Raw genomic sequence first — 26,054 nt, 5'->3', positions numbered from 1 at the left:
CCCCGCCCCGTAAGGGCGGATTCCAAAGGCAGAAGCATTCATCAGCATGAGCTTTTCTGAAGGAAAGACATGTTTAGGAGAAAATACTGGAGGAAAAATACAGCAATGAAAGAATGACTTGCCACACAGTCCCGAATTGACCGAAGTATCTATTTTGGGACAGACATTTAAAACATCAGATTTTGGTTTATTTGCAGAATACAGGGGAAATGCAATCAGTCTACAAAGAAGATTGCTTATAAGTCACTTTTGCCACCCACCCTAGACTATTGCTCAGGTGTGAGAGACCCATACCAAACAGAAAGAGGTATATTGAATATACAGAGACTGTCTGAACAAATGGTTACATGTTGGATTCATGAAAGTCACACAGATGCCTTAAATGAACTGGTAGACTAACAGTCACAAAGTGTCCCAAGAAAGCCTACTTAGAAATATTTAAGAACCAGCTTTAAATGACTGTACTAGCCCTCTACATATAACTCCTGTAGGGATCAGGACAAGATTAGACCAAGTACAGATCACACAGAGGCACTTAAACATACATGAACATAATGGGTAAATTAATAACTGGTACACACTCTCTGCCATGCATTTTATCAGCAATAGAGCAAGTGGTAAATACCTATCAAATTCCAACACTTATCACTAACAAACCCCTATTTAAAGTTTAGGTATCTAGCAGATTTCAAGACATAATTTGCAAAATTTGCCATATGTAAATTATAAAAATAGAAAGGGCACAATATAAACAAAAGATTTAAAAATGAAATTTTGGAGGATAGCTCATCCGAGCCTCGAAATACTTCCCAAGGAGCATATTCTGCTCCAATGTTGCCTCTAGCAAAGAACGTTTCACTTCCAGGCTTGCCGGTTTCAACTCCAGCCTCTCATTTTCCCTCTGGTCTCTTTTTCTGTCTTTCCCACTCCATCTCAAGCCTCTCCTTTAAATAATTGCTCCTCTCTTCTTGGGAATCTCTTGATGTGCGACTCTTGACTTTAAACTTCTTGTGAGGGGGGATGGATGTACTTGCAGAGTCCTTAAATATTAACATGCAGAAAAATTGCTGACATGCTCATGCAGAAGTGTGGCATGGAGAAGTATTCCATCATAGTAATGTTAGCACTTACCCAGCAATGAAAATAATTTAGTACATGAAAGAAGGCACTAAAAAATACAGAGTTAAATCAGATTTGCTTGGATAAAGAGAATGAACACAATCAAATAGCAATGCTTTTAGGCACAATATTGTTACTGAAAACAGTTTTCATATCACTAATAAACCAGTTTAATGTAAATACCTCTAGAAGGAATAAGGGAAGACTATACATGTCTGCAATACTTAGAGAGGGTAAAACTGATATTAAGGAATGAAAAAATAAAGGAACTACAGTGCTTCTAACCAATTAAATTATTGGCATTAATAGTGTACAAATCAAACTGGGGTCATATTTGCTTGGAAGATTACTACATACAAAGAAATTTGAATGGAACTGTCAATGAGTGCACTGAAAAACGAAAAAGGTCACACAAACATCCAACATACTCCCACAGTTTCCACTGAGAGAACTGACAAACTGCATAACTTCGGACCGAGATCTTGCAAATAAGAATCAAAATTTTTTTTTATATTTACAGATATTGGTAAATCAAAATTGTGATACCTCCAGTTACCTTGGAGGATGAATTGAAAAATTACTTACTCACATAAACCATAAATTGAAGGATACAGAAAATAGGGTCATATACAACAAAAGCTATGAAACTGCAATGCTCACACCCACATGGACTCTTAGCATTTAGTAATTAACAGCTAGGACAGATAACCTTCGTCGTGTATCCTGATGGCCTGGAACAACCTGGTCGCTTGGTTGGTCGCTGCCTCCGCCACAACGTCTAAACAAAATAAGGCACTGTGTTAATGTTCATTGAAAACCGTTATAAACTAGAAGTCTCTTGAAGTTCATGTGATGACTGTATGAAGTATCGAATGTAAAGTTACATTCGATACTTGCACCATCAAGCAAAACCTCCGGGTAATTGTCGCTCTTGTTCTGAAAGATATCGTCCATAGCTTTCATATACACGAAGTCTTTCCGACCTCTCCCTAATTCCTTGTTGTCCATTGCGCCCTTATAAGAACGTAGCAAACATTGCCATTTGTTTTCATACTGCGCTGGCGAGAACGTCTTTCCCAAAGCTTTCTTGATATAAGTGGACATCGCGTCCCATAATTGCTGCTTCCGCTTCAGATCTCGGGTCTTACCGAGCCTTTGATTATGAATTCTATAGAATTCAATTACTTTCAGTGCAGCTTCCCTGTCCCACAATGCTTCCGGTGTGGGACGTGAAAGAAAGGGTTCTTCCGCACAAGGTGAATGGAAAACCAGGAACTCGTCCGTTACATTGTAGTCTGAAAATAACAAATATATAATAGAGTTTCCATATTCTCACCCATAATTAACATACACAGAACACTTTTTACAATTAATTAACAAATAATCTTACTTTGCATCACCTCGTCCCAAAAAAAAAAAAAAACATTGCTGTTGCTGCTGCACATGGTCGACGCTCAATGGTAACTAGAGGTGGCAAAAAATAACGTAACTGATAGAAATAACCGGTTACTGAAAAGTAACGGTTACTGCAATAACCCTTCCTCTGATACAGGCAGTTATTTCAATAACTGTCTAATGTCAACAGTGCCTCACGCCAACTGTTGACCGAAGATCGTACTACGCTTTCCCGTCAACTCACCGGAGATCTGGCTAGGAACTAAGGAGGGGGTAGACCATTTGGAAGGCGTTCTATAGGCCATGGGACTAACTGTGAGACTACGCGCCATCTGTTGATAAGAACTGTGTACTATATCGTGCGCCTTCGTTACTTTTAGCACAAACAATTAAATAAAGTTAATGTCCAAGCGGTGGCTGATACGAGCTGCAGTACAGGCATTAACAAGTACAGTCGTTCCCTTAAGCCACCGCCTCAGATGTCAATTTAGCTTGGACGGGTTGTATTTGTATAAGAAGAGGTACCAGAAGGAATTCAAGTGACTACGGAAATAACTGTCAGAGATAGGTATTTTCCTCTGGCAGTTATCGTTATTGGCTCACAGTTCTCACTCTCTGGCAGTTATCGGGCTACGGGGCTACCATTACAGGTAACCTGGAAGTTGGTAACGGAATAACTGTGTGTCTGTGTTCCCAATACAGTGACTCCAGTCTTAGACCCCGGTGATATTACAAAGACGATAGTTACTGGAGCGAACAAATATTTACGTACTTCTTCGGAAATAGCCGCTGGCCATTGCGAATGACAAATAGCATGTCAGAAAGTATAACATAATACAGTTGAATATAATAATTATTATCCTCATCATTTGTCAGGAGATTGTCAAAATATGTGAATATGTCACAGTAACTGCTAATATTTACATAATTGATATACTGTCAGAATAAAACACAGTTACGCACTTTTAAAAAATTTATCATACACAGAATACCCGATCTTGACTGTTGCAACCAAGTTCTGTCAAAACTGAAATCTAGCAGAATTTTTATCTAAGCTGGTCTCTCAGTCTCTGTTACGATATTCATCTACAGAGTAGAAGGAGGGGTCAATGGAAGCGTCTGATTCCACCCGTCTGCTTCGACGTAAAGGTGTGATTGTGTGTGAATGTCATTACAGCACGGTGTTTATGAGTTGGTTTTTGTGTCTGTGTAGGGGGTGGGGGCTGCCGATCTAGTTTACAGTGCCGGAATTTGCTGGTGGTAATTATTTTTTTTTTTTTTCTACCTGTGATGTTTTGTGTATTTATGGAGTATTGAATGTGATTTAATTTATGTACGAATGATTGATTTGTGGACTTTTGGGATTGTGGTTTTATTTTTCACAGTTGTAGGTGTTGGTTTTTTTTTGCATCAGTAGCTGTGGTGCACCTATATAGGTCACCGGAAATGACCGATTCCCATTTTCATAGTTGTATGTGTTGATGTTTTAGTATCGTCATCTGAGGTTGACCTATGTAGGTCAAGGGAAATGTCCGATTCCAATTTTCATACTTTTAGTTGTGGGTATTGGTGTTTTAGTATGGTCAGCTATGGTTGACCTATATTGTTCAAGGGAAATGTCCGATTCCTACAGATTTTTGTTGGTGTAGCAAAATGCTGTATTTTTTCTTTTTGTTCTTCATTTTGTGTTTTGGGATCATGGCTCTTTTTTTTTTTTTTTTTTAACTAGCTTGTCCTCACCCTAAAACCCCCAACTTCCCGCAGTTGTCCCATTGGTTTGATTGTATTTTTGGTGGGAGATGTTATTGTATTATTGTGTTTCGTGTTTGTTGCCATGTGTATGTAGTGACGTCATAGACACACTTAAAGTAGCCATTTCCGGCATATTGATGACGGGTGGAATCAGACACTTCTGCATCAAATAGTCTTTCAAACACACTGTAAACCGTGCTTTATCTGGAACCAAGTTTTTAATGGTTGCTGACTTGCTGGCAGTTTATTGAAAATGCATGTTCCTGAATATTGGACCCCTTTTGGACCAAGGTAGTGATTTTAGTTCTCTATGTAGATTGCTGTTCCCATTTCTAGTACTGACATTATGTATTGAGCTATTGGTTGGAAATTTCATTAAGGAATAAATATACTAGGTAGCAGTGGTTAGAATACAAAGTTCCTTGAACAGGTTCCTAAATGATGTTCTTGAATTTATACCACAAACGATTTTTATTACACGCTTTTATATGCGAAAAACTTTTGCTACGTTTGAAAGTTACCACAGAATACGCTCCCTTATGAAGTAATAAAGTGAAAAAATGTGGTATGCCCTTCCAACTGAATTTATTATCGAGTTGTAGTCCCAGAAACTTAACACTGTCAACCTTTTCGATCTGCATGTCTTCATATGTTATAAACATGCTGTAGCTGGAGAAATCGAGCAGTTACCAAATCTGACATAAAAACTGGATTAGCGTACTCACACTTTCCCCAATAGGACTAGCTTCTAAAGCACAGAAGTAAACGAATCTGTCACATTACGTATATTTTTTGTTGTATTACAAGGCTGTACACTTTATTCTATTATGTGAGCGGCACAAGAAATTAAGCTTCGAATTTAACCTACAGTACTCAGTTTACATATTACTTCATACTTAAAAACGCACGTTGCTAACATTTTACTTAAACAGTGCTGTGGCGAAGTTCCGCGTACTTTCTGTCGCAGCTGCGAAGATAACATTTGTAATAGCGACCGATAACCTACAAACATATAATATGAAACACTAATAATCGTTCTAACATCAACTAAAATGTACCCAGAGTTAATAAGCTAAGGTTATGACAAGATTCATACGACATTCCTGCCATTTTTCACTACTCGCAGTTGTACTGATAACTAAACTGATGGATTCGAACTATGTCGTTATTTAACTGTAGCCCCTCGGAGTATTCGCCGAAAATCAGCTACCTCTCACGTGAGTCCAACCAGAAATGGGCTGACGGGAAGTGTACGAGCAGCAGAAGTGAATCTGAAGTTCTCCCTTCTTGCCGCTTGGAGCGCTAGTGTCGCTCCAGCTGTGAAACGGTAACAAGTAACAACTTTTAACGGCAGTGCCGTTTAATGGGAGACTGTGTCAAATTACAAATGTAAACCGTGGAGATAAATAAGCAAAGGTAACAGTAAACTTGTTGTTTCATTCAATCACATATTTATTATTCTTGTAACTGCATGGGTCACACGAAGCATTTTCCATGTATTTTGTTACGATGTTCTGACAATAGTTGCAATATTGTATTAATTTAACGGCATTTTGCCTGGTATTTGAAGTTTATTTTGTGTATCCAACGGGCTGTATTTAAATTATCGTTGGGGGATTGGTTTATGGTTTGGGTTAGTGCGCGAATTTGGTTGATGCTTCTATTATGTTATGTTTTCCAAAAGAAACAACTTAATAATAATAATAATAATATTTATTCAACATCGAATAATCAAGTACAATCCCTATTCCCTAGAAATAATACAGTTTCAGGACATCATACAGATTATTCTTCTGAATACGTCAGTTTATAAATTACAAACTAAAGATTTGTTTGTATTAATATATTTTACGTTTTGTTTTCCATAAGCTTGTAATTTTTCGAAATGGACAGAGATCAGTAACTTTGGTACGCAGGTACTCCCTACGTATACTATACATCAATTGTGAAAAGTACAGGTGCTGCTTGTAGCCCATAGCGTCTTGTGAGTTACTTGCTATTTTCGTCCCATCCGATAAAATCTCTACATCTATATTCTGTAATCTGTAACTTCGTAAAAGAGACGATTTGTATTTTCGACGTTTTTTCAACAGTTTCCATATGTTGTGATCTCCAGTGAAAGTGGTAAGTCATTTATAATTTCTGTAGGAAGGACGACCTACGACAGCAAATTTCTCACTCTCACTATTTGGTTACCTTAATCGGTATTTCTGTTGTGATGTAATATTTTTTTTGTGAAGGAAAGACGAGGGATAAGAACAGCGTTTGTTATGATGTAATGTGATGCTTGTCCGTACTACAGTGGAGTAACTTCGATAGTATTGTTCAGTCGTTTAGTGCACATAGTTACTTCATTTCAGGAATGGGGCATCAGCAGAAAAGAAATGTTGGACATATTCATTTGTTGTGGCTATTTGGAATCATTTTAGTATCCTATTACTTGATCTGGAAATCGTGCACCAACAACAGTTTGTATTAAGATGCATTTATGAATGTTTAGTGTAAGGATAATGCTACATCTTTGCAGATAGATGTAGAAAGGAAGTAACTAGTGTAGAAAGAGCTGCTATATAGCCTAAATGTAATTGTCACCATGGGTTCACAGTTGAGATGGAGGAGAGGCAATAAATATGTTTAGTAATAGAATATTAAACATAGATGATGATAAAAAAAATTTTGATGGTTCTTGAAAAAGTACAGTGCATGTGGTTCCTTTTTTTTGCGTGAATGGATAAAAAATTCAGCACTGCAATATTTGCTCTAATCTGGGTATTCAGTTATGCCTTATAAAAGGAAAGCCTTACTGGAGCAACTGTGTCAAAAACACACATTAAACATATAATAAAATGATGCTGAACATCTCTTGTAGTTAGATTTTCATTTTGTACATAACTGAAGACAAACTGCAGACTAATGTCCAAGTTTAGAGGTTAAGTACTGAAAGTGCCACATACATGATTAAGAACTGCAAATTCCATTTTGTTCTTACCTGCATCAATGAGAACTGGATTATAACATTTGGATAATCATATGCATTCTGGTAGCCCCAAACTGAATCCCAAAGATCGAAGTCTCTATTTCAACTTATCTTTCTTAGTCTTTAAAATTGTGGTTGATGTTAGGAGCTGATTTTCAGTAGAAAATCCATTTTCCATTTATTAGTTGCTTTGATTCCTCATAATGCTGTAGTTACAGTCCTGTGGGAAAAAGCAATACACATATCAAGTAATGCTCACAGTAGTGTTATGTAGCTAGTGTATCTTAAACAAATGTCAGAAACAAACAGCATCAATCAGTTCTAGCATTTGTTTCTGTGGGATGGATTTTGCAAAACACTGATTTTCTCTCATTTTGAGATTATATGTATGACACTTCGTAATGAGGAAATGGTAAATCAGTTCATGTCATTGGACTCCTTTCTTCAGGTAGTGTAGAATTTTTCTAGTTTAGTGGTTCATCTGCTGCAGCCAGTAATGGACTGAAAATACTGCCTTTGAGCTGTATCTCACATTAATAATGGAAATTGAATGTGACTCTTTGTACCTGGTTCCTTGCTTTTCAGGGGCTAATAACTGCAGTAATGGACCACCAGAAAACTATTCGGATAAAAGATGAAACAAATGAAACAGCAGGTTCACCAGGCTCCATTGTAAGTAGTTACTTTGTAATTTTATTACTGTATTTTCATTAATTTCGGTGTGTGATATGTTCTGTGAATAAACAGAATTCATGTTGTATTGCTGAAAGTATGCAATAAAATATCCAGTAAGTCTTCGAGGTCACACACATCTTTTGCAGCACTATGCATAAATTGTAATATGTGTTAAAATTCACAAATGATGCAGGGGAGGTTTTAAATTTAATTTTTGTAAATGTAGGCAAATTTGTAATCCACTGCTTATTTCCAGTGATAACATCTTTGTATAAAATTAAGCTATTATGACAAAATAGTTCACGAGTGATTGGCTGGATGTCAGTTCCAGTAAGCACAGTATTTCAGTAAGTGTCCACACTGCCATCACGCAGTGTGTTGACTGTTAGTACGGAATTAAACAAATGGTTCAACACTGCTATGGCAACTTTGATCCACACTGTCCCTTTCATACTAACCTAGACCTTCAGCTTTGCTACAGATCAATTTAATAAATTTAAGCATATTCTTAATGCACTGGCAGTGGTTGTATGTTTGCTTAAAGGCAGATTTAATCTGAACTGATACATTTCCGTTAAGTGTCATCTTTAATCTACAATGCAAGAATGAAGATGGCATATTAATGAATATCAGCAATGTAATTTCAAAATATAGCAGGTTCAGGTAATGCATTATTACATTCTATACTTGAAAAGTGGACAATAACTAGACTTGAAGACAATAGATGCTTTTCATATGTTGTGCTACAGGAGAATGCTGAAGATTTTTATAGGGAGATCCGAGAGCTAATTATGAGTAAGTGGTTAAAATTTAATCCACAATTTGACTAAAAGAGGTTTGGGATAAAAAAGTAGAGAGAGACAAAGGATTGACTTCAGTAAGCAGGGGCAACTGCAGTAGCTGCAGAAATGGACTACTGGGGAGAGCTGCGTCAAACAAGGTTTAAGGCTAATCACAACAACAAAACAGTGCATTGAATAGAAATTGTAATTTCAGTATTAACAGTAAATGTTTTCTGGAACTGAAAAATAATTACAGGTCTAGTGAACAATACAAACTATTAGTGTAGTTTTTTCAAGTGTATCATATGTTACATAGGTGGTACCTTGGAGTTGTGTTTGTGTGTTCCTATTCTAGAGTGTGTTTGTCTGTTTTGTTTATGTCACTAGTTGAGTGGTGGCTTGAACTGTCTTTTTGCTATGCCAGCATAGGGCTAGTGGAGATGCTGGTCACTTAAGGAAAGCAGTGATGTGGATTGAGTCCTATACTATACCTGTAGCAGTTATATAGTTACAGCACAGCCTAAGGCCTGTGTTAAATAGGAAGGTGATAGTCTAATTGTGGTTTGTAAATGACAATGAATGTTTTTATAACAATCTTTTTCCATAGTTACCTTTGTGCATCTGATGAAAACCCTTGTTTTCCTACTGTAGTCCAGTATTTTCAGATTTTTAATATGTCTACAGGTGTTAACCGCACTCAAAACTTTTCTTCTGTAGATCCTGATAGTTCTTCAGTTTTTATTTTTCTAATATTTGCATATTGTTGGTGAAGTCATCCATTGAAAATTTCTTAGGGCTTGTATTGCTGCTGTGTTAATGATAATCGGTCTACCAGTGCTCAGTCAAGATATCTAATTGTTACCTTGAAAGAAGTTTGAAGAGATATTTACTGTGAACATTGATTTAAGAAGTTAGTTTCATATAATAATGTCTTGCAGTAGCACTTCTCTCTGAATGTGTAAACTAAGCCTCAATAAGATCAGTAACAGAAAATTCTGTAGTATACATTAATTTATTTTTCTGATACTGTATACATGCACCCTGATATATTCCAGAGTGTATATATTTGATGGTAGCAAACTTATGGCAAAAGTAAGAGGTTGTACATTCAGTATTGATGTTCTTTTTGTAACTATCTCTTCTACATACATCAGTTCATGACAAATGACATTTGTAGAATTGTGAGGATGTTACACAAATATTAAGGAATTTTTGTTGTAAACAATATAACTTGAAGTTTGATTCAAACTTTTGGTTGCATTGTAAAAGACTTGTTGCTTCCTTTGCCTCTCTCTTCTTGAATGTTTCCACAGACTGGTGACAGTACAAATGTAAGAACATGCTCCATAAATTGGCTTTGCAAAAAAATGTTGGCAGATTAGCTGTATATGTTGACAACATAGCAGACAGTATGCATTGAGTCAAGCTAGACTTTACATTCATTATAAGTCTGGCCTAAGAATAACAGTGTAGAGAAATGTGTTGTCCAGCTTTCAACCTTTTTGCCTTGATTTTATTTCATTTCTCTTCTTTGTATTTAACTTCTATTAATTTTTCTGAAAATTCGAGGATTATCTTGCCCATTTTCATTCTTTAAATGGTAATGCATCTACTATAGATAGTGCATTGTGAGCAAGTTGAATAATTTGTGATACAATAAAACCTGTAATTTCTGTGATAATAATCTTATGCCACTCCCATTTGGAATAACCACAGAAACCAAGATACACATGACATTTATCTTTTGCACTACTTCAATTGTGTAAGAATACCTGTTTTTCAATAACTCAGTGCTGTATTAAAGAAACTACCTTGGCTGTTTCATCACTCAGAAATTATTTGTAGAATAGTTCTGTAGTGACGAAGATGTTGAAAATAATGTGATTCTCATAATGTTAATTTCATTCTAATTGAAATACGACAAATCAGTTTTCCATCAACCAGAATTACTGTCACACAAAAGAACATATACCGAGAACTGGCAATAAAATGATAGTTGTGACATTTATTAATCTTGACAGTTACTTCAATTTGACTTCAAAGATGTGAAAGTTCTTAACAGTGTGTGGAGATTATGAGTGTTTAACTGTACTCATTTTGCTTTGTTTTGCTGTTACCACAGGTCCAGGTATACCACTCCAGTGTGAAAATAAAGGAAGAATGGCAGGAGACTGGGAATCAAGAGGTAATTCTAGTATTTTTGTGATTGAGTAGAATCTTCACAGTTGTGGGGAATGTAATGGAAGAGGTAAGCAATATAGCTATGTATTAGTGTCAATGTTTGTTCAGTAATGCTTGTAATGACGACTGACACAATATCATCATTTGCCCACTTGCGTCAAATATGGCATTGAAGACTAAATATAGTATTTTTTAGGCATTGCTCTATATGGGTTGAGGGATTGTCTTCGTACAGGAACAGTAATTTTAGTATATACATTAGTAGAATTATTATCTTGTACAAGGGCATGCTGAAAAGTAATGCCTCCACATTTTTATGTAAGTAGTGTCAACGCTTTTCAAATAAACAAGCTTTGTTAACATTTTACATCTTGTATGTTTGACTTTGTTGACAGAGCCACAACCTCACCTCTGCTCTCACTGCTTCAGTCACTATCTAATCGAAGTCCATGAAGGTATTGTTTAGATTAGGAAACAAATGAAAATTGGACGGGTCAAGTCGGGACTGTATGGAGGATCATCGATTACATTGAACCCAAGCTGCCAGATTGTTACAGATGTTGCAGCGCTAATGTGTAGTCGGGCATTGTCATGCTGAAGGAAAGGGTGCAGCATGTATGAACACTCTTTGAATTCAAAACCTGATCACAGTACACTGCTCCTCATGCACCAACACAGTTAAGTAACACATGTTCATGTTATGTGCTATAATCCAGAGCTCTCTAGCAGCAGATGGTTTGAATTTGGGTCAGTGGAGTGACAAAGCCAATCGAGGTATTTCATATTGTGCACATTACTCAGTCGAGTAACATGTATGACATGTAGTACCTCAACTGATACTGAGAACAGAATAAAAAAAATTGAGGCATTACTTTTTAGAACACCCATGTATATCCAAACAAAAATAAGATGTATGTGTGATTGTGTTGATGTATGTATAAAGTATGCATGATAGTTGCTGCAAAGCCCTGGACTTGATCAGTCATTTCCTACCTATTTGACCAGTTGTTTTGATGAGTAAAGTAACCACAGATATTTCTTTGACTGAATCAGTTGTCATTCTCATGGGAGGTGTGCTTAGTGGGCAGAGCAAGAATGAGAATTCATTATATCCTGTGAAAATGATGATGAAGTATGATTCAAGATATGAATGCTTTTCCTTGAAAATACTCCAGAATATCAGGAAACCCAAAGTGAATGTTGACACTTCCCAACACACTGCTGATTCATATCACCAACTGAATCAACATGATACTATATAATATCCACATGTACAACAATCTGGCAGTTTTTGTATTTTCCGCCTAAGTATAATCTATTATTAAAATTAAGCCCCATAATAGGCTTCTGTCCTTCGTTCTCTCTTCTATATTTCCATAAACCCTTACAATGTCATATACTTCAATTTGTTTCATTATCCTTGTTATCAAGGTATTTACCCAAGCTGCATATCAACTCTGTGTGCCTTGATTAAATTTTCTTCACTCTTTTTCATTTCTATGTTTTCCTTCATTAAATATTTTTTACTCTTTTCATTTCTACATTTTTTCTATGTGGAAAATCTAAAGGAAGATGTACAGATGGAGCAAACTCCATCCTGCAGAATGTGAGGTGTTAACAACTGCAGGGCCTCATTCATTTGGTCCCTACATCCAGTGTTCTCTGGATCACACACAGTTTACATTATAGTGCATTTAAAATTAGTTGCAACTTCTGAAGTTTGGCTCAGATCGACCAGCCAGTGCAGCTGACTGGTTATGTGCCAAGCATGCCTGACGTTTTCTTCACCTACAGCAATATTCCATGCTGGCAACTATGCTTCCCTCCACTCACTTTGTACTGAACTGTCAAAAGTCTCAACTAGTTTGAAATACGTTATAAACAACCTTTCCTTTCGTGCGTTGCATAGTAGGCCTTTGCTCTTCCTTGGCCCTTCCAGGCTTCGTCAACCTATTGGTTGTGCATTTGCACTACTTAATAGTGATGTTGCTATTGGCTGACTACATCGTGTGTCCTGTGCTCTGAATATCTGGTGTCATCGGGTGGTGAAATAACTGACTGGCTTACAAAATTGCGTCACAATTTTAGTGCTTCAGAAACTAACATGCTGTGTTGGGTTGAATTCGAATTTATACTTTTGTAATTACAAAATGTGAAAATGCAGTGTACATGTTGCTGCACATCAAAGATGTTTCTGAGAGTGCGTTTTTTTTCTTTCTTTTAAAATTTTCTCTGGGTTTTGCTGTCTAAGGTGCTGTGAAGAAGTGGTGCTGGTGTCTAAAACCTTAACCATTGAAAGGATTGGTATGTTTCACAGTCCCGCGGGATTTATCATGGTGAAAGTGTATGTTCGCCCTGGGAAGAGTGTATTTTTAACCAGGATTTTTTTTCCTTCTCTGCATATACACCCTGTTATAAGGCAGAGTTTATCTGTGCCCATGCTATGGACACTCTGTTGTGATTACTCAATTATGAACGTACCGTTATGTCCGTTGCACTGCTTTCAGTCTGTTCAGAAATGTGCAACTATCTCCTTTGCATGTCTTCATTTCCTCCTATTTATCCATTTGAAAAACTGTGTCAGCATAGCTCCAGAGTGAGGATTTGAGCTCAGGAGAATGATAATTCTCGTTCCTGGCACAGGATTTTCTTGTAAAAAAAGTATTGTATTGAAATCATGTATCGTTAATGTCAGGATGTTGTAGCTGCCCTGTCTCATTATTAATCACTACATGCAGAGTCCTTCATTAGATAGTTGCATGATGAGAAAGTTCTTATCACTACTTTTCTGTCCTAATGTACGGATATCACTTGCACTGGTGGTAATGCAGAATTGGTGGAACAGGAGGTTCTGGTTGTCACTGATGGTAGGATTTTGACAAAGTAGACAACTAACAGGAACTGAAGTGTAGATGATAGAAAAAATTGCCATGAGCATACATAAACAGTCCATGCAGCAGTCCAAATCATGCAGTGTAATGGAGGTAAGATCAGAAACTTAGGACCTCTGCCTGCCTTTTGCAAGCAAGTGTGCTACCAAAAATGCCCTTGCCTGTGAAAGGGAAAGGTCTTACTTCTGAGTACGAGTCCTGCACACAGTGTTAATCTGCCAGTGAGTTTCAAATTGATGCACATTCTGCTTCAAAAGGAAAATTTATTGTATTTGTACGATTGTTACTTTTTCAGCAATGTAATTTTTTATGAGAGGTGCAGTTGAAGACAAATCCCTCTTAATAGTCATACAGTAGTTACAGAAGTTTATGTGCAAGCTTTAAGTGGGTAATTAGTTTCCTTTTTCAGTTACTTCAAGATCCATTAAAAATTGAAGATCCATGTTATGACATAAAGGAAGAGCCAGGACTAAAACTGAATGAGAGACTCTCTGAGCATAGTGTAAGTTTTCAAATCAGTGTTGTTTTATGCTTGAGTTACAGCAAGACAATTATGAATGTAATGGCTGCATATAGTTAAAAGATCATAGATGGAGAGCCATTCTAACCTATGATACAGTAATCTGTAGTATTTGTGTAAAATTTCCATGACTCTGGTTATCCTTGTGTTGTACGTGTTAGCTGTTGTTGTCATTGTTGTGGTTGCATGTCCAAACATTGGTTTGAATGCAGCTCTCCAGGCTACTCTGCCCTGTGTAAACCTGTTCAGCTTTGAAGAACTGATGCAACTTACACCATTCTGAATTTGCTTACTGTATTTATTTCTTGGTCTCCTGTTGATTTTTAGAACCCCCCCCCCCCCCCCATGCCTCCACCCCCGTGTGCAGACTTCCCTCCTGTTCTAAGATGGTGATCCCTTGATGTCTCAGAATGCATCCCGTCAACCAATCCCTTTTTTAGTCAAGTTGTCCTGCAAATTTCTTTTCTCCCCAATACCAGTCAGTGCCTGTTCATTAGTTATGTGATCTACCAATCTAATCCTCAGCATTCTTCCATAGTACCACATTTCAAATGCTTCTGTTCTCTTCTTGTCTAATCTGTTTATCCTCCCTCTTTCACTTCCATATGTGGCTACACTCCAGACAAATACCTTCAGAAAAGAGTTTCTGGCACTTGAGTCTGTATTCAATGTTAACAAATTTCTCTTCTTCAGAAACACTTTTGTTGTTTTGGTCAGTCTATATTTTATATCTCTCTACTTGTACACCTATCAGTTATTTTGCTACCAAAGTAGCGAAACTCATCTACTACTGTAAGTATACTGTTTTCTAATTTAACTCCTTCTAACCTTTGACCAGTACAGCACAGCATTATTTGGATATACACTGGTAAGGCAACACTATAGCTACTCCCCACCATGAGAGTGAATGCACTGTGCTGTGTACACAGGGCTGTGGGGGTATTATTATGCTAAAGGAAACATATACCTGGGCTTCCATTGAACCTCTAGTAGTAACCGAATACACTGTGATTACTGTGGATTGTGTCAATATGGTTCCATTGATGCTTTGTGTTTCATAGTGGTAATGCAGATTTCCAGCTAGGTTACTATCCATTTCAAAAGGCCAGAATGATACTGCAGTGGTTTGAATAGTATTGCAGTGAATGAACATCCATGGTGTGGCAACCAAATTCAACTGATGTGCATCCATGGAACACATTCCAACCCTGAACTCAGAAACCAACAGTCCATAATTCATGGGATTTGCAGGAGTTAAATTCTAGGCAGATCTAGTGCCATATACCTCGAGAAACCTACCAAGAAATGGTCAAATCTATGCTATGCAGAAACACTGCTGTACTGTATTGCAGATATGGATCAACACACTTTCAGCCAGATGAGTTGATGTATTTGCTCAACAGCATGTGATACTATAATATCTGGTCAGAAAATTAACTTTATTAAATTACTCTTTGAATAAGATACGATAATCAATGAAAAGTATGATGATCTTCATACTGAAATATTGAGAGCTATGTTGTATGCACATAATGAGAGGTTTTGTTTTCTTTTCTCAGTATCTGGAAGACTCATTTTTAGCCTCGGGGTCCACTGATTCTATCAAGGAGGATCCAGTACTAACTTCAGGAGCAGAAGAAACTGAGAATTTTGTAAGTATTCACATCTTACAGATGGATTGCATGTGAAGTGAAAATATGTCATTTGGTAACTGTGGAGTACAAAGGATACATTACAGTGAATTTAGCATAGTTTGTACCTCTTGGTAGTTTTGTAGTATTGTATTATTCCACTTGAATTATTGTCAGTGTTTTGCTGAGTGCTCTGAGTAGAATTTCAACAGAGCTGTAACAATATATGTAGTCATATTTTCACTGTCACAGGTTGATATCAGTTACACTAAGATCATGATAATCCAGCAGATCCAGTAGTCCAACATGTGCCAGATATTTTCCCGTATTCTTTGATCATTTGCATGCCTTCGAGAAACATTGAAACCTTTTGGTGTGACATCTTTTCAGCAACAATTGTTTGCCTAACTGATTGATTATATTCTCATCAAGATATGCTAGTTATAATATTGGCTTTGTGCGAATATCAGTGATACTTCATTCACTAAACCTAAGTTTACAGTACTTATTCTTGCATCAGTGCTTTGGTATTTTAATTATTTAATGAAGTTGTAATGCTGTGTTAGTATTCAGATACTTCTATGACTGTCAGACTACACCACAGTAAAATGTTTGTATGTACAGTGAACATGTTTTCCAAATAGAGCAAAAGTGCACCTAAAGCAGCAAAACACAAACATGTGATTTTGACAAGCCACAAAAAGCTGGACAACATAAGCAGATTGGAAAAAAAATGAGAACCAAAACGGTATTATGAGTGAACTGTGATCTAAAATGATTGAAGAAACTGAAATGGAAAGCAATGTAAATGATGATGTGATTACAGCTGATTGCTCTGAAATTGTAAAAATGATAAATTCTGTATCTACCAGTGAACTGAGTGCTTTTTCAGGTGACATTAAGATGGATTGACATAGGCAGAAATTCAATCACGGAAAAAGAGCTGACTGATGATGTGATATTATACAAGTGTTGTGAAGTCACAGGAGGTGCCAGAAGCTTAGAGTGACGAAGGAAAAATGTCTGAAGCTAACGTCTCTTACATTGAGACTGTAGAAGCCTTAGACACTTAAGTGAAATTCGCTAATAGAAGACAATAATACAGTGCTTCTGAAGTTGTGAATCTGAACATCACGCAAAATAATTGTTGTCAGAAAAGGGCTCAATCAAAAACAAGTTGGAATTTCTGTAATGTTCAGGGTGCTCAGGAGATAATTTCAGTTAAACTGTCAGCGGTAGACACCAGTCTGGCATATTCCACACCCCTGAGGGCATCAAATAACTGTACTATTTCTAAGACAGTGATTCCAATTAAACTGCACTAAATTCTTGACAATAATCTTTATTAATTAGCTTCATCTTGATATCCTCAAACCAATTGTTCTTATTGTATTTTGTAACTAGCGTACAAAAGATGATTTATGCACAGTATATTGAACTTCTCTAAAACTTTGAGCCTTAAACTGTTGTAATAAAGCAATATACTATTTGATTTTTAATTCAATTTTATTTTTATAGAAAAGTAGTTCTTTTTCTGATACAGGATGTGGCCGAAAGCTTAAGTGTAAATGTATTTTAATTTTGCCTCATTGGCAACGAGGCATGTTATCTTTACATTAGTAGCAGTCTTCTATGCACTTCAGTAACTTTGATTAATGTGTTGGAGGCAAATACATTGGGCTGTTACCTTGTCAGTGAGTCTCTGTATTTGTGAGTTTGTGGCAAAGAAATTTCCAGGGGGGGGGGGGGGGGAATGATTAAATAAGCTAATATGTACACAGACTCAGCACAGTGAACTGGGGAAATAGTGACTGTCCTATAAATTTTTTTATTATATACTTTAGCCTCATGTCACACACATGGTATCATTAACGGTTTTAATTTATGACCAAGCTGTTATCAGATGAACTGTGCAAAAAATAAAGAAACACAGAGGTAGTAAACTACTATAGTGTGTTTAAAAGAAGTTGCGACATTTGACAATTTAGTGAAGAGCGAGTGTAGGGAATCATAGTTTACAATCGGTAGTGATAACACTGTGCGTATCTTAGGTTATGACCAATAGTCAGCTGCCAGGCAAACATTCTTTGACAGTAAAGAAATGACAATACTAAACAGAGCAGTTATATCAATGAATCTTTAATACCTACTCACAGTTATAGATTAAGTTGAGTGACCCCAAGGGAAGAATCATTGCTGTCTTCCTCAGAACTAGAACTGGCACTGGAGCTGACTGAAATGACTCTGTTCCATCTGTTCTTCCAGCAGTCCTTCATAAATCAATGTCTCCTGAATTTCCTCCTTGGAATAGCTGACAATTCAGGATCAATCCTGTGGGGTGAAGTGTGCAATGGCCTCTTCTTTTCAGCATTTCAACCTTAATGAGCGTAAACTTCTTGGTGTCACTTGCCACATTACCTCTCACCTGGACCCATATATGATGAGCTAGATTCAAATGAGCATGATGCAGAGGAAGCCTTGATTACACTATGCTCTTTAGTGTTAACTGGTTTGTTGACCTTGCATTGTGGAGGTTTTGGCTTCTACAGCATAAGTTCCATTAACTATGCTTTATTCATGCCAAATTCAATTTTATCTCATGGAATGTTTCTTTGTACACAGTGCATAAACTCAATTTCCTCCACTTCATTGTTAGTCTTATCCATTACAGCAGAGTGGTGTGGTACATTGTCCATTATTACTATCGAATTCAGATGAACATTTCACAGCAGAGCATCTGAAAACCACTCCATAAAAACTGTGGGATTCATTTCCTGATGATAGTTGCCTTGATTCCTGGAACAGCAATAAACAGGTTGGAATGAAGCCGTGAGCAGAGCTAGCAAGAAGGATGCCAATTCTGCCACTCTTGTCTAACTGTGCTTTGGATATTCCTTGTGCTGTGTGGTCCAGCCATCCTGTTGTCAATGTGTGACGCACATTAAGCCATGTCTCGTCCAGTCTGTTATGACGACGACGAACAGATTGTCACCAGTGTTGATCGGTGGCCAATGCTTAATAGAAACATATAAATCACAGCAGGTTTATCAGTGACATCGATAAGGAACTGGCTGCATGGTCTGGGTCTGCATTGACTAAAATAATTTGTAGTCATTGATAAAAAAATAATACATATTGTACTTAACTGGTGGTACAGGATTCTTCATATTCTGTAGGAATATAATTACAAACAGAGATCTATAGAGGCATGACTTATGCTGTACTTGAAATAAGCTCCTTGTTAGAGGTTACTTCCTATCGGTTGCAGGCTATACTACTCTCATACTTGACGTTCTGAGCAAGAGTGGACATGTGCTCACTATAGACTTGTTACAAGCCACAGAGCGATGCTAGTCATGACTCGCGGGTCCAGTGTTACTATTACAGGCTATGGTCGATAACTGCAACCCCTAACAAGTGTGGTATCAAACGTTGATCCCACAGAGTCTCACAGTGTCTTTAAATGAAAGAGACCAAAACCAAGCTTGTGAAGACAATTTCCGATAGATGACCTACCATTAAACTTGTGTGCTACTGAAACCGGTTATTCCTTGTGTTAATAATAACCATAAACATGTCAGCACATTGCATACTTGTGTCGATCTTGGCTACCCACTTATCAAAACTGCTTTTCTTGCCCAGAGTTTCTAGTAGAGAATAAATTGGTGTTGCTTCATCATTTGCATCTTCCTTTTTTTCCTTCTCCTTCCCAATTCTTAGCACCATACACAGGTCAATGTAAAGTGCAGCAGTTGTTCTGTACACCTCTTTTGTAACATCTAAAACCAGATAGGCACTTTTGCACACATGTTCATGATCTTGTCCATAGGTTGGAATTGCCTTTCTAATGCTCAATACCTTCACAGCCAATGAGCGTGTTCTTAGATAACCTCTTAAATTGTGAATTTCGTTTTCAGACATGCTGCACTGTTACATGCAACACAAAACACTTGTTCACAAAGCCTGATCACTGCAGAACACTTCAGTGCCAAGGAATAGCACTTTACCACAAAAGCTGATGTACATAAGTGCATCTAATGTGGGACAGAACATGCTACTGTTCATTGAAGGTCTGGAAATGGGCACTTTGCCAACGGTACCATTGATAGTGTGGTAGGTAAAGCTGGCTTGCCACTGGTGATATCTGGGCAACTGCTTCACATCCTGCTGTGAGCCAAACATCAAAAGTCACCATTTATTTGAAATGGTATGAGCTCAACGAGTCATTGGAAGTCCCCTACAGAAAAATTGAAACATGCTGTCTCTATAGTCACACATAATTGCAAAAAGTTGCTGATGCAGGATGTCATGCATGAACTGACCTCTTGATTATGTCCCTAAATGTTCAGTTGGATTCGTGTTGGGTAATATGGGTGGCCAAGTTATTTTCTCAGATTGTCCATAATGTTCTTCAAACCAGCTATGAACAATTGTGGTCTGGTGACCTGACATCATTGCTTGGGAACATGAAGTCCGTGAATAGCTAGAAATGGACTCAAAGTAGCCAGATATACCATTTCCTATCAGTGATCATTTCAGTTGGACCAGAAGACCCAGTCCATTCCATGTAAATGCTGCCCACACCATTATGAAGCCACCACCAGCTCACACCTTGTTGATAACTTGGGTCCATGGTTTTGCAGGGTCTGCACCTCACTCAAACCCTGCCATCAGTTCTTACCAACTAAATTTGGAACTCACCTGACCAGGCTATGGTTTTCTAGTCACTTAGGGTCCAACCAATTTCCTCAGGAGCCCAGGGAGCCACTGCAGGCAATGTTGTGCTTTTGGCAAAGGCACTCACATTGATCGTCTGCTGCCATAGCCCATTAATACCAAATTTTGCTGCTTTGTTGTAACAGATACGTTTGTAGTGCTCACGTTGATTTCTGTGGCTATTCCACACAATGTTGCTTGTCTCCTAGCACTGACAGTACACACACACACTGCTGCTCTCAGTGATTAAGTGAAGGCCATTGGCCATTGCGTTGTCCGTAATGAGAGATAATGCCTGAAATTTGGTATTTTCAGCACACCTTTCACACCATATATCTTGGAATATTGAATTCCCTAATGATTTTAAAAATGGAATGTCCCACACATCTAGCTGCAACTACCAAACCACTCCCCAACCATCAGGAGAAGAATGTCTCATGTACTGTACCAAATGTAAGCAAACATATAATTGTGGCACAGTTCATGTTTTTATTAATGTGGCTGTTTTACCAAGTGCTCAGACTGATGGACTGTATGCTGAATTTCATGGGACCTTACGGCAGCAATGGCCTGCATTGCATGGCCCTTCATGCCTTCTGGATTCTTGGTTTTCCTTGTAGGCTTCCTATTTTAATTTTCACCACAGATAAAGACCAGATGCATTAAGGTTGGCAAGACGCAGGCCATTTTATATTTCACAAATGATCACTCTAACAATCTAAAAGTATTCTGTTAAGAATATCTGTAATTACTTCTGTAGAATGGATAGCACATTAATTTTGATGGTACTAAATGGATTGCATTGTGTACATTTGGCTCTCTTTCCAGTAACTGCAGGAACATATCTCTTATGAACTGCAGAGACTTGCAGCTATTTAGAACACTATCGATGAAACAGGTGCACAACATACAATTCCTCAAAAGGCTGTACCACACATTGACAGATAAAGGTTGTTTATTCACTTTTGGCCAGCATAGTTTTTAGCTGACCAGTGGGGCATGATGTAAACTTTGATTTGCCTGTGGCTTATAAATAATACTTAATGTAAAAAAAAAAAAAATCTGGGGTGCTACTTACATTCATGTTCATCTGATTACTCTACTGAAGTTGTCTTCTCCCTTGACAAATTTTAACCCTCAGCCACACACTTGCTGCATTATTTCTTATTGCCTTTTGATGAGCCTGTCAACTGATTTCTTCTTGTTGTCAGATAGTGCCAAATTTGATTCAGTAATCACTAGTAATCAAATCTACAGCCTTCTTCTGTAGTAGTATATTTTAAATGCTTCTATTCTCTGTCACTATCCATCATTATTATCATCCATTTTATTATGTATCATCCATGTTTCACATCTGTAGAAGGCTACACGCCAAACTAATGCCTTCAGAAAAGACTGCCTAACAGCTTCAGTCTTAACAAAATGTTCCTTTTTTCGGAAGTGCATTTCCATGCAATTGCAAGTCTGCATTTTATAACCTTTCTATTTTGCCCATCATCAGTCAGTTTTCTATTCAAGTAGCAAAACTCGTTTTCTACAGGTAGTGTCTCTCTCTCTCTCTCTCTCTCTCTCTCTCTCTCTCTCTTTCAGCATCACATTCTTTAATTTCACTTCATTCCATCACCCTTGTTTCATTTTTCTAGATACTTATCTTACAAGCTCCTTTCAAGACCCTGTCAGTTCCGTTCGATTTTTCTTCAAGTCTTTATTTGTCTTTGATATGATTACAGTGTTATCAACAAACCTTAGTTTTTATTTCTTCTCCCCAAACGTTAATTCCATTACCAAATCTTTCCTTTGTTCTTTTACTACTTGCTCAATGTCCAGTTCAAAAAACATGGGGATGAGCTACAACTCGACCACACTCGCTTCTCCACTACTGTCTTCCTTTCATGTCCTTTAACTTTTACAGTACCAAACTCATTTCGTAACAACTTGCAGATAAGTTTCACTTCTCGTGTTTTAGCTGTGCTACCTTCAAACGTTCAAAGAATTTCTTCCAGTCAGCATTATCAAAAGCTCACCTAACATCTAAAAGTCCTATAAACAGAGGCAAGCCTTTCTTACCTGCTGAGGTTAGTTGTTGTGTCAGTATTTCTTCATGTGTTTCTACATTTCTCCGGAAACCAAAATGAACATCCACAAAGCTGGCTTTTGTAATCCACTACATTCATGTGTAAATCATTCATGACATTATTTTGCAATCATGACTTCTTAACTGATGGTTCAGTAATATTCACACCTGTCAGCACCTGCTTTCTTTGGAACTGGAATTATCACATTCTTATTAAATTCTGAGAAGATTTTGTTTATTTCATATATCTTACATGCTAAATAGTTTTTTCCTCGTGAATGACTGAATAAATAAAAACACTGGACTTACACTTAAAGAGAAGTGATTGATATTGAGTCATGTTTTAATTTGGTACATGCCATTAGTGTATTCTCCTCGTCCTCTTAGAGAAAAGTACTTTATGCAATAAATCATTTGAGAGTTTCGTAATGTTGTGAATTTAGTGTGTGAATTTACTGCATGTTCAATGGTAGTAATGAGTATCTAACATTATTTCTTTCTTATAGATGTTCAGCGATCCCAAATATGATCCTCTGGGAGTAAAGACAGAGGAGGTAAGCTACTGCTATGTTTTAAGGTCTGTTAAGTCTTTCTTTTCTCTGGAACATAACTATCTCTTGTCTAGTTTCTAGCTTGTGCACTTAGTGGAAGCTAAAATTTCAGAGGAGGAGGGTGTAGTATTCATAAAGAGAAACACATTCAGCTTTATGTGCTACACTTTTTTTACAGGTGGATACTAGGGGAAACACAAAATTCATACTGCTAATCCGTAGTAACTTTCGAGGTATTGGGATGTCTAACTGATTACAGATGAACATGTAGTTTTATTGTATATGATATCTGCAGGAGAAATAAGACACCTTGCTTTTTGGAATGATTAACCCAAGTTCTGCAGTTACATAAGCCTTCACTGTACTCGTAGCATTGTAGTTTGTATTGGAAAATGTTAAAACTTCTTTCAAAAGGAAGGAAATTTCAACTCACTCACTTTTCAGATTATGGGATAACACAACTGAGAAGGAAATGAGAAGGACATGTACTTTGTCATCACTCATTTCACCCATATTTATAATACGTGCAAGGCTTGGCCAGAAATAAAAGTGGGTACTCCAGATGTCCAAGCATTTAGAAAGAATAGCATTTTGGTGCAGATTGGGTAAGGCATGAGCCATTTATATTACTGTAGTTTATAGATAGTGGTTGGCACAGTGGAAAGAATACCAAACAGTTATCCGAAGGTTATATGTAAATTGAAGGTTGAGAGGGGTGGAATGGAAAGGAAGGGGGAAGGATCACTGCTGTCAGCTGCATTGGGACATTGTGCGGAATCAGCAGCGACAAGTGAAAACACATACGTCAAAATACGTTTTGCATCACCCCAGTTCCCAGAACTTCTGAAGACAGACATTGACTGTGGGTACTGTATCACAGACAAAAAACCCTTTGACTGTTCAGGAATGTCACTAAACCTGCCCAAAGATGTAAACAACCAGGCATGAGCAGTACCTGTTAGGTGGAAGTGGTCCGACAGCCGATCAGTTCCGGTTATTCCACCAGGAAGGAGGTACAGGGCTCATGTTGTCTGTAGTTCAGCCATGCTTAGACAGTCAATACCACATTTTGATTGTGTCTGCATGGTTACTTTGTGCCAGGAAGGGCTCTCAACAAGGGATGTGTCCAGGCATCTTGGAATGAACCAAAGCGATGTTGTTCAGACTTAGAGTTACAGAGAGATATGAACTGTCAATGACATGCTTCGCTCAGGCCCCTAAAGACTACTAATGCAATGAAACCCTGACAACAATGCCACTCTGCTGAATAATGCCTTTCGTGCAACTACAGGATGTCTTATTATGACTCAAACTGAGCACAATAGGCTGCATGAAACACAAGTTCATTCTTGACTTCCATGGCAAGGTCCATCTTTGCGACCATGACACCATGCAGTGCAGTACAGATGGGCCCAAGAACATGCCGAATCGACTGCTCAGGATTGGCATCACGTTCTCTTCACCGGTGAGTGTAACGTATGTGTTGTGACTCGCCGATCATTCAAAGTGCCGCCGCGCAATTATGCGCGTCCTCTACATCCGGCGCTGTCTGCCAGCCATGCAGCAGCCACGCCACCTAAGCGGCCAGCCATGCAGCGGCCGCTAGACTTGGACTCAGTGTTCATTCGAATGTTACCTTGTTCACATGTGTTGCTTAGTCAACTTACTTAGTGACTTATATGTGTTGTGTCGTTTTGAAATATATGTGTTCAACTTGACGTTATAACAATTGGCGATGAGGATGAGATTTTTCCTTTTCATCGTTGACCCACCAGTTTCCATGGCTACTGTCGCGCAACTATTGCAAGGTCTCATTGACCAGCAAATGCTTATAACATCGGCGATTCACGATTTGGTCGCGGCATCTAATGCGGGCCGTTTCTCGTCGTTGCTTATACCTCCTTTTCCTCCTTACGACGAGACGGCGGAAGATTGGTCTGATTACCAAAAACGTCTTCGACAGCACTTCCTGGCATTTTATGTCACGCACGAACAAACATGTAAATCTCTGTTCCTTTCGTGGATTTCACCGCAAATGTATCGGTTGTTGTCGCAATTGGCTCCTTTGAAAGATCCTGTGTCTTTGTCTTTTGCTGAAATGTGCTCACTTCTGCCCGCATATTTTCAAAAGCAAACAAATGTGGTAGCCTCTTGTGTTGCCTTTAATCATTGTCAAAAACAACCGCATCAATCCTATCATGCGTGGGCGGCTGAACTTCATGGCCTCAATCAAAAGTGTCAATTTGTTACTGACGTTCATAAAGAATCCTATGCCGATTTCATGGTACGGGATGCTATTATCCGGTCGGCGCCCGACAAAGAAGTTAGGCAACGTGCCCTTCAATTGGCAAATCCAACTCTAGATGAAGTCCTCTCCATCACACAGTCTTTTGAAATTTCTCGCATCGCTGGGGTGCAAATAGAGGCTTAGGGTGACGTCGCGGAAATACAACCTCCGTGCGCTGTTGACAACGCGTGCGGCATGTCCCTGCCGGCCGACGTGGCTGCAGTAGGCTCCCACGCGCAGCCTCGGCCTAACTGTAAACAACCCTCTAAGAAACTGCAGCAGAACCCCTGGCAACTTCCTTCATGTCCGCGGTGTTTTACGAAACATTCACGGGAGGAAACATTCACGTTGGGCTGTGTGTCACAATTGCAAAAAGAAGGGTCATGTGTCTTCCGTTTGCAAATCAGATCGCATCCATGATGTTCATGAACATGACTCTGATTCTGCTTCTGTGTTGTCTGTCAATTGCACTTCTTCCCTTTCAGGGAAGTTATTCCTCACTG

General features: G+C 38.1%; 1 protein-coding gene across 1 annotated transcript in view; it reads left to right on the top strand.

Moving 5' to 3' along the window:
- The first annotated feature begins 5,585 nt into the window (after positions 1–5,585).
- The window catches only part of LOC124553826, a 67,866-nt gene continuing 47,397 nt past the window's right edge, over positions 5,586–26,054 (top strand). Inside the window, exons 1-6 of the mRNA XM_047127813.1 lie at positions 5,586–5,682; positions 7,829–7,915; positions 10,823–10,885; positions 14,182–14,274; positions 15,852–15,944; positions 23,220–23,267. Of these exons, the coding sequence (XP_046983769.1) occupies positions 7,847–7,915; positions 10,823–10,885; positions 14,182–14,274; positions 15,852–15,944; positions 23,220–23,267 (366 nt within the window). The 5' untranslated portion in view covers positions 5,586–5,682; positions 7,829–7,846. The remainder of the gene's footprint in view (positions 5,683–7,828; positions 7,916–10,822; positions 10,886–14,181; positions 14,275–15,851; positions 15,945–23,219; positions 23,268–26,054) is intronic.

Source organism: Schistocerca americana, chromosome 11, assembly GCF_021461395.2.
Source record: "Schistocerca americana isolate TAMUIC-IGC-003095 chromosome 11, iqSchAmer2.1, whole genome shotgun sequence".
NCBI lineage: Eukaryota > Metazoa > Arthropoda > Insecta > Orthoptera > Acrididae > Schistocerca > Schistocerca americana.
The sequence above is the reverse complement of the archived record's forward strand: the minus strand, read 5'-3'. Positions and strand labels throughout refer to the sequence as shown.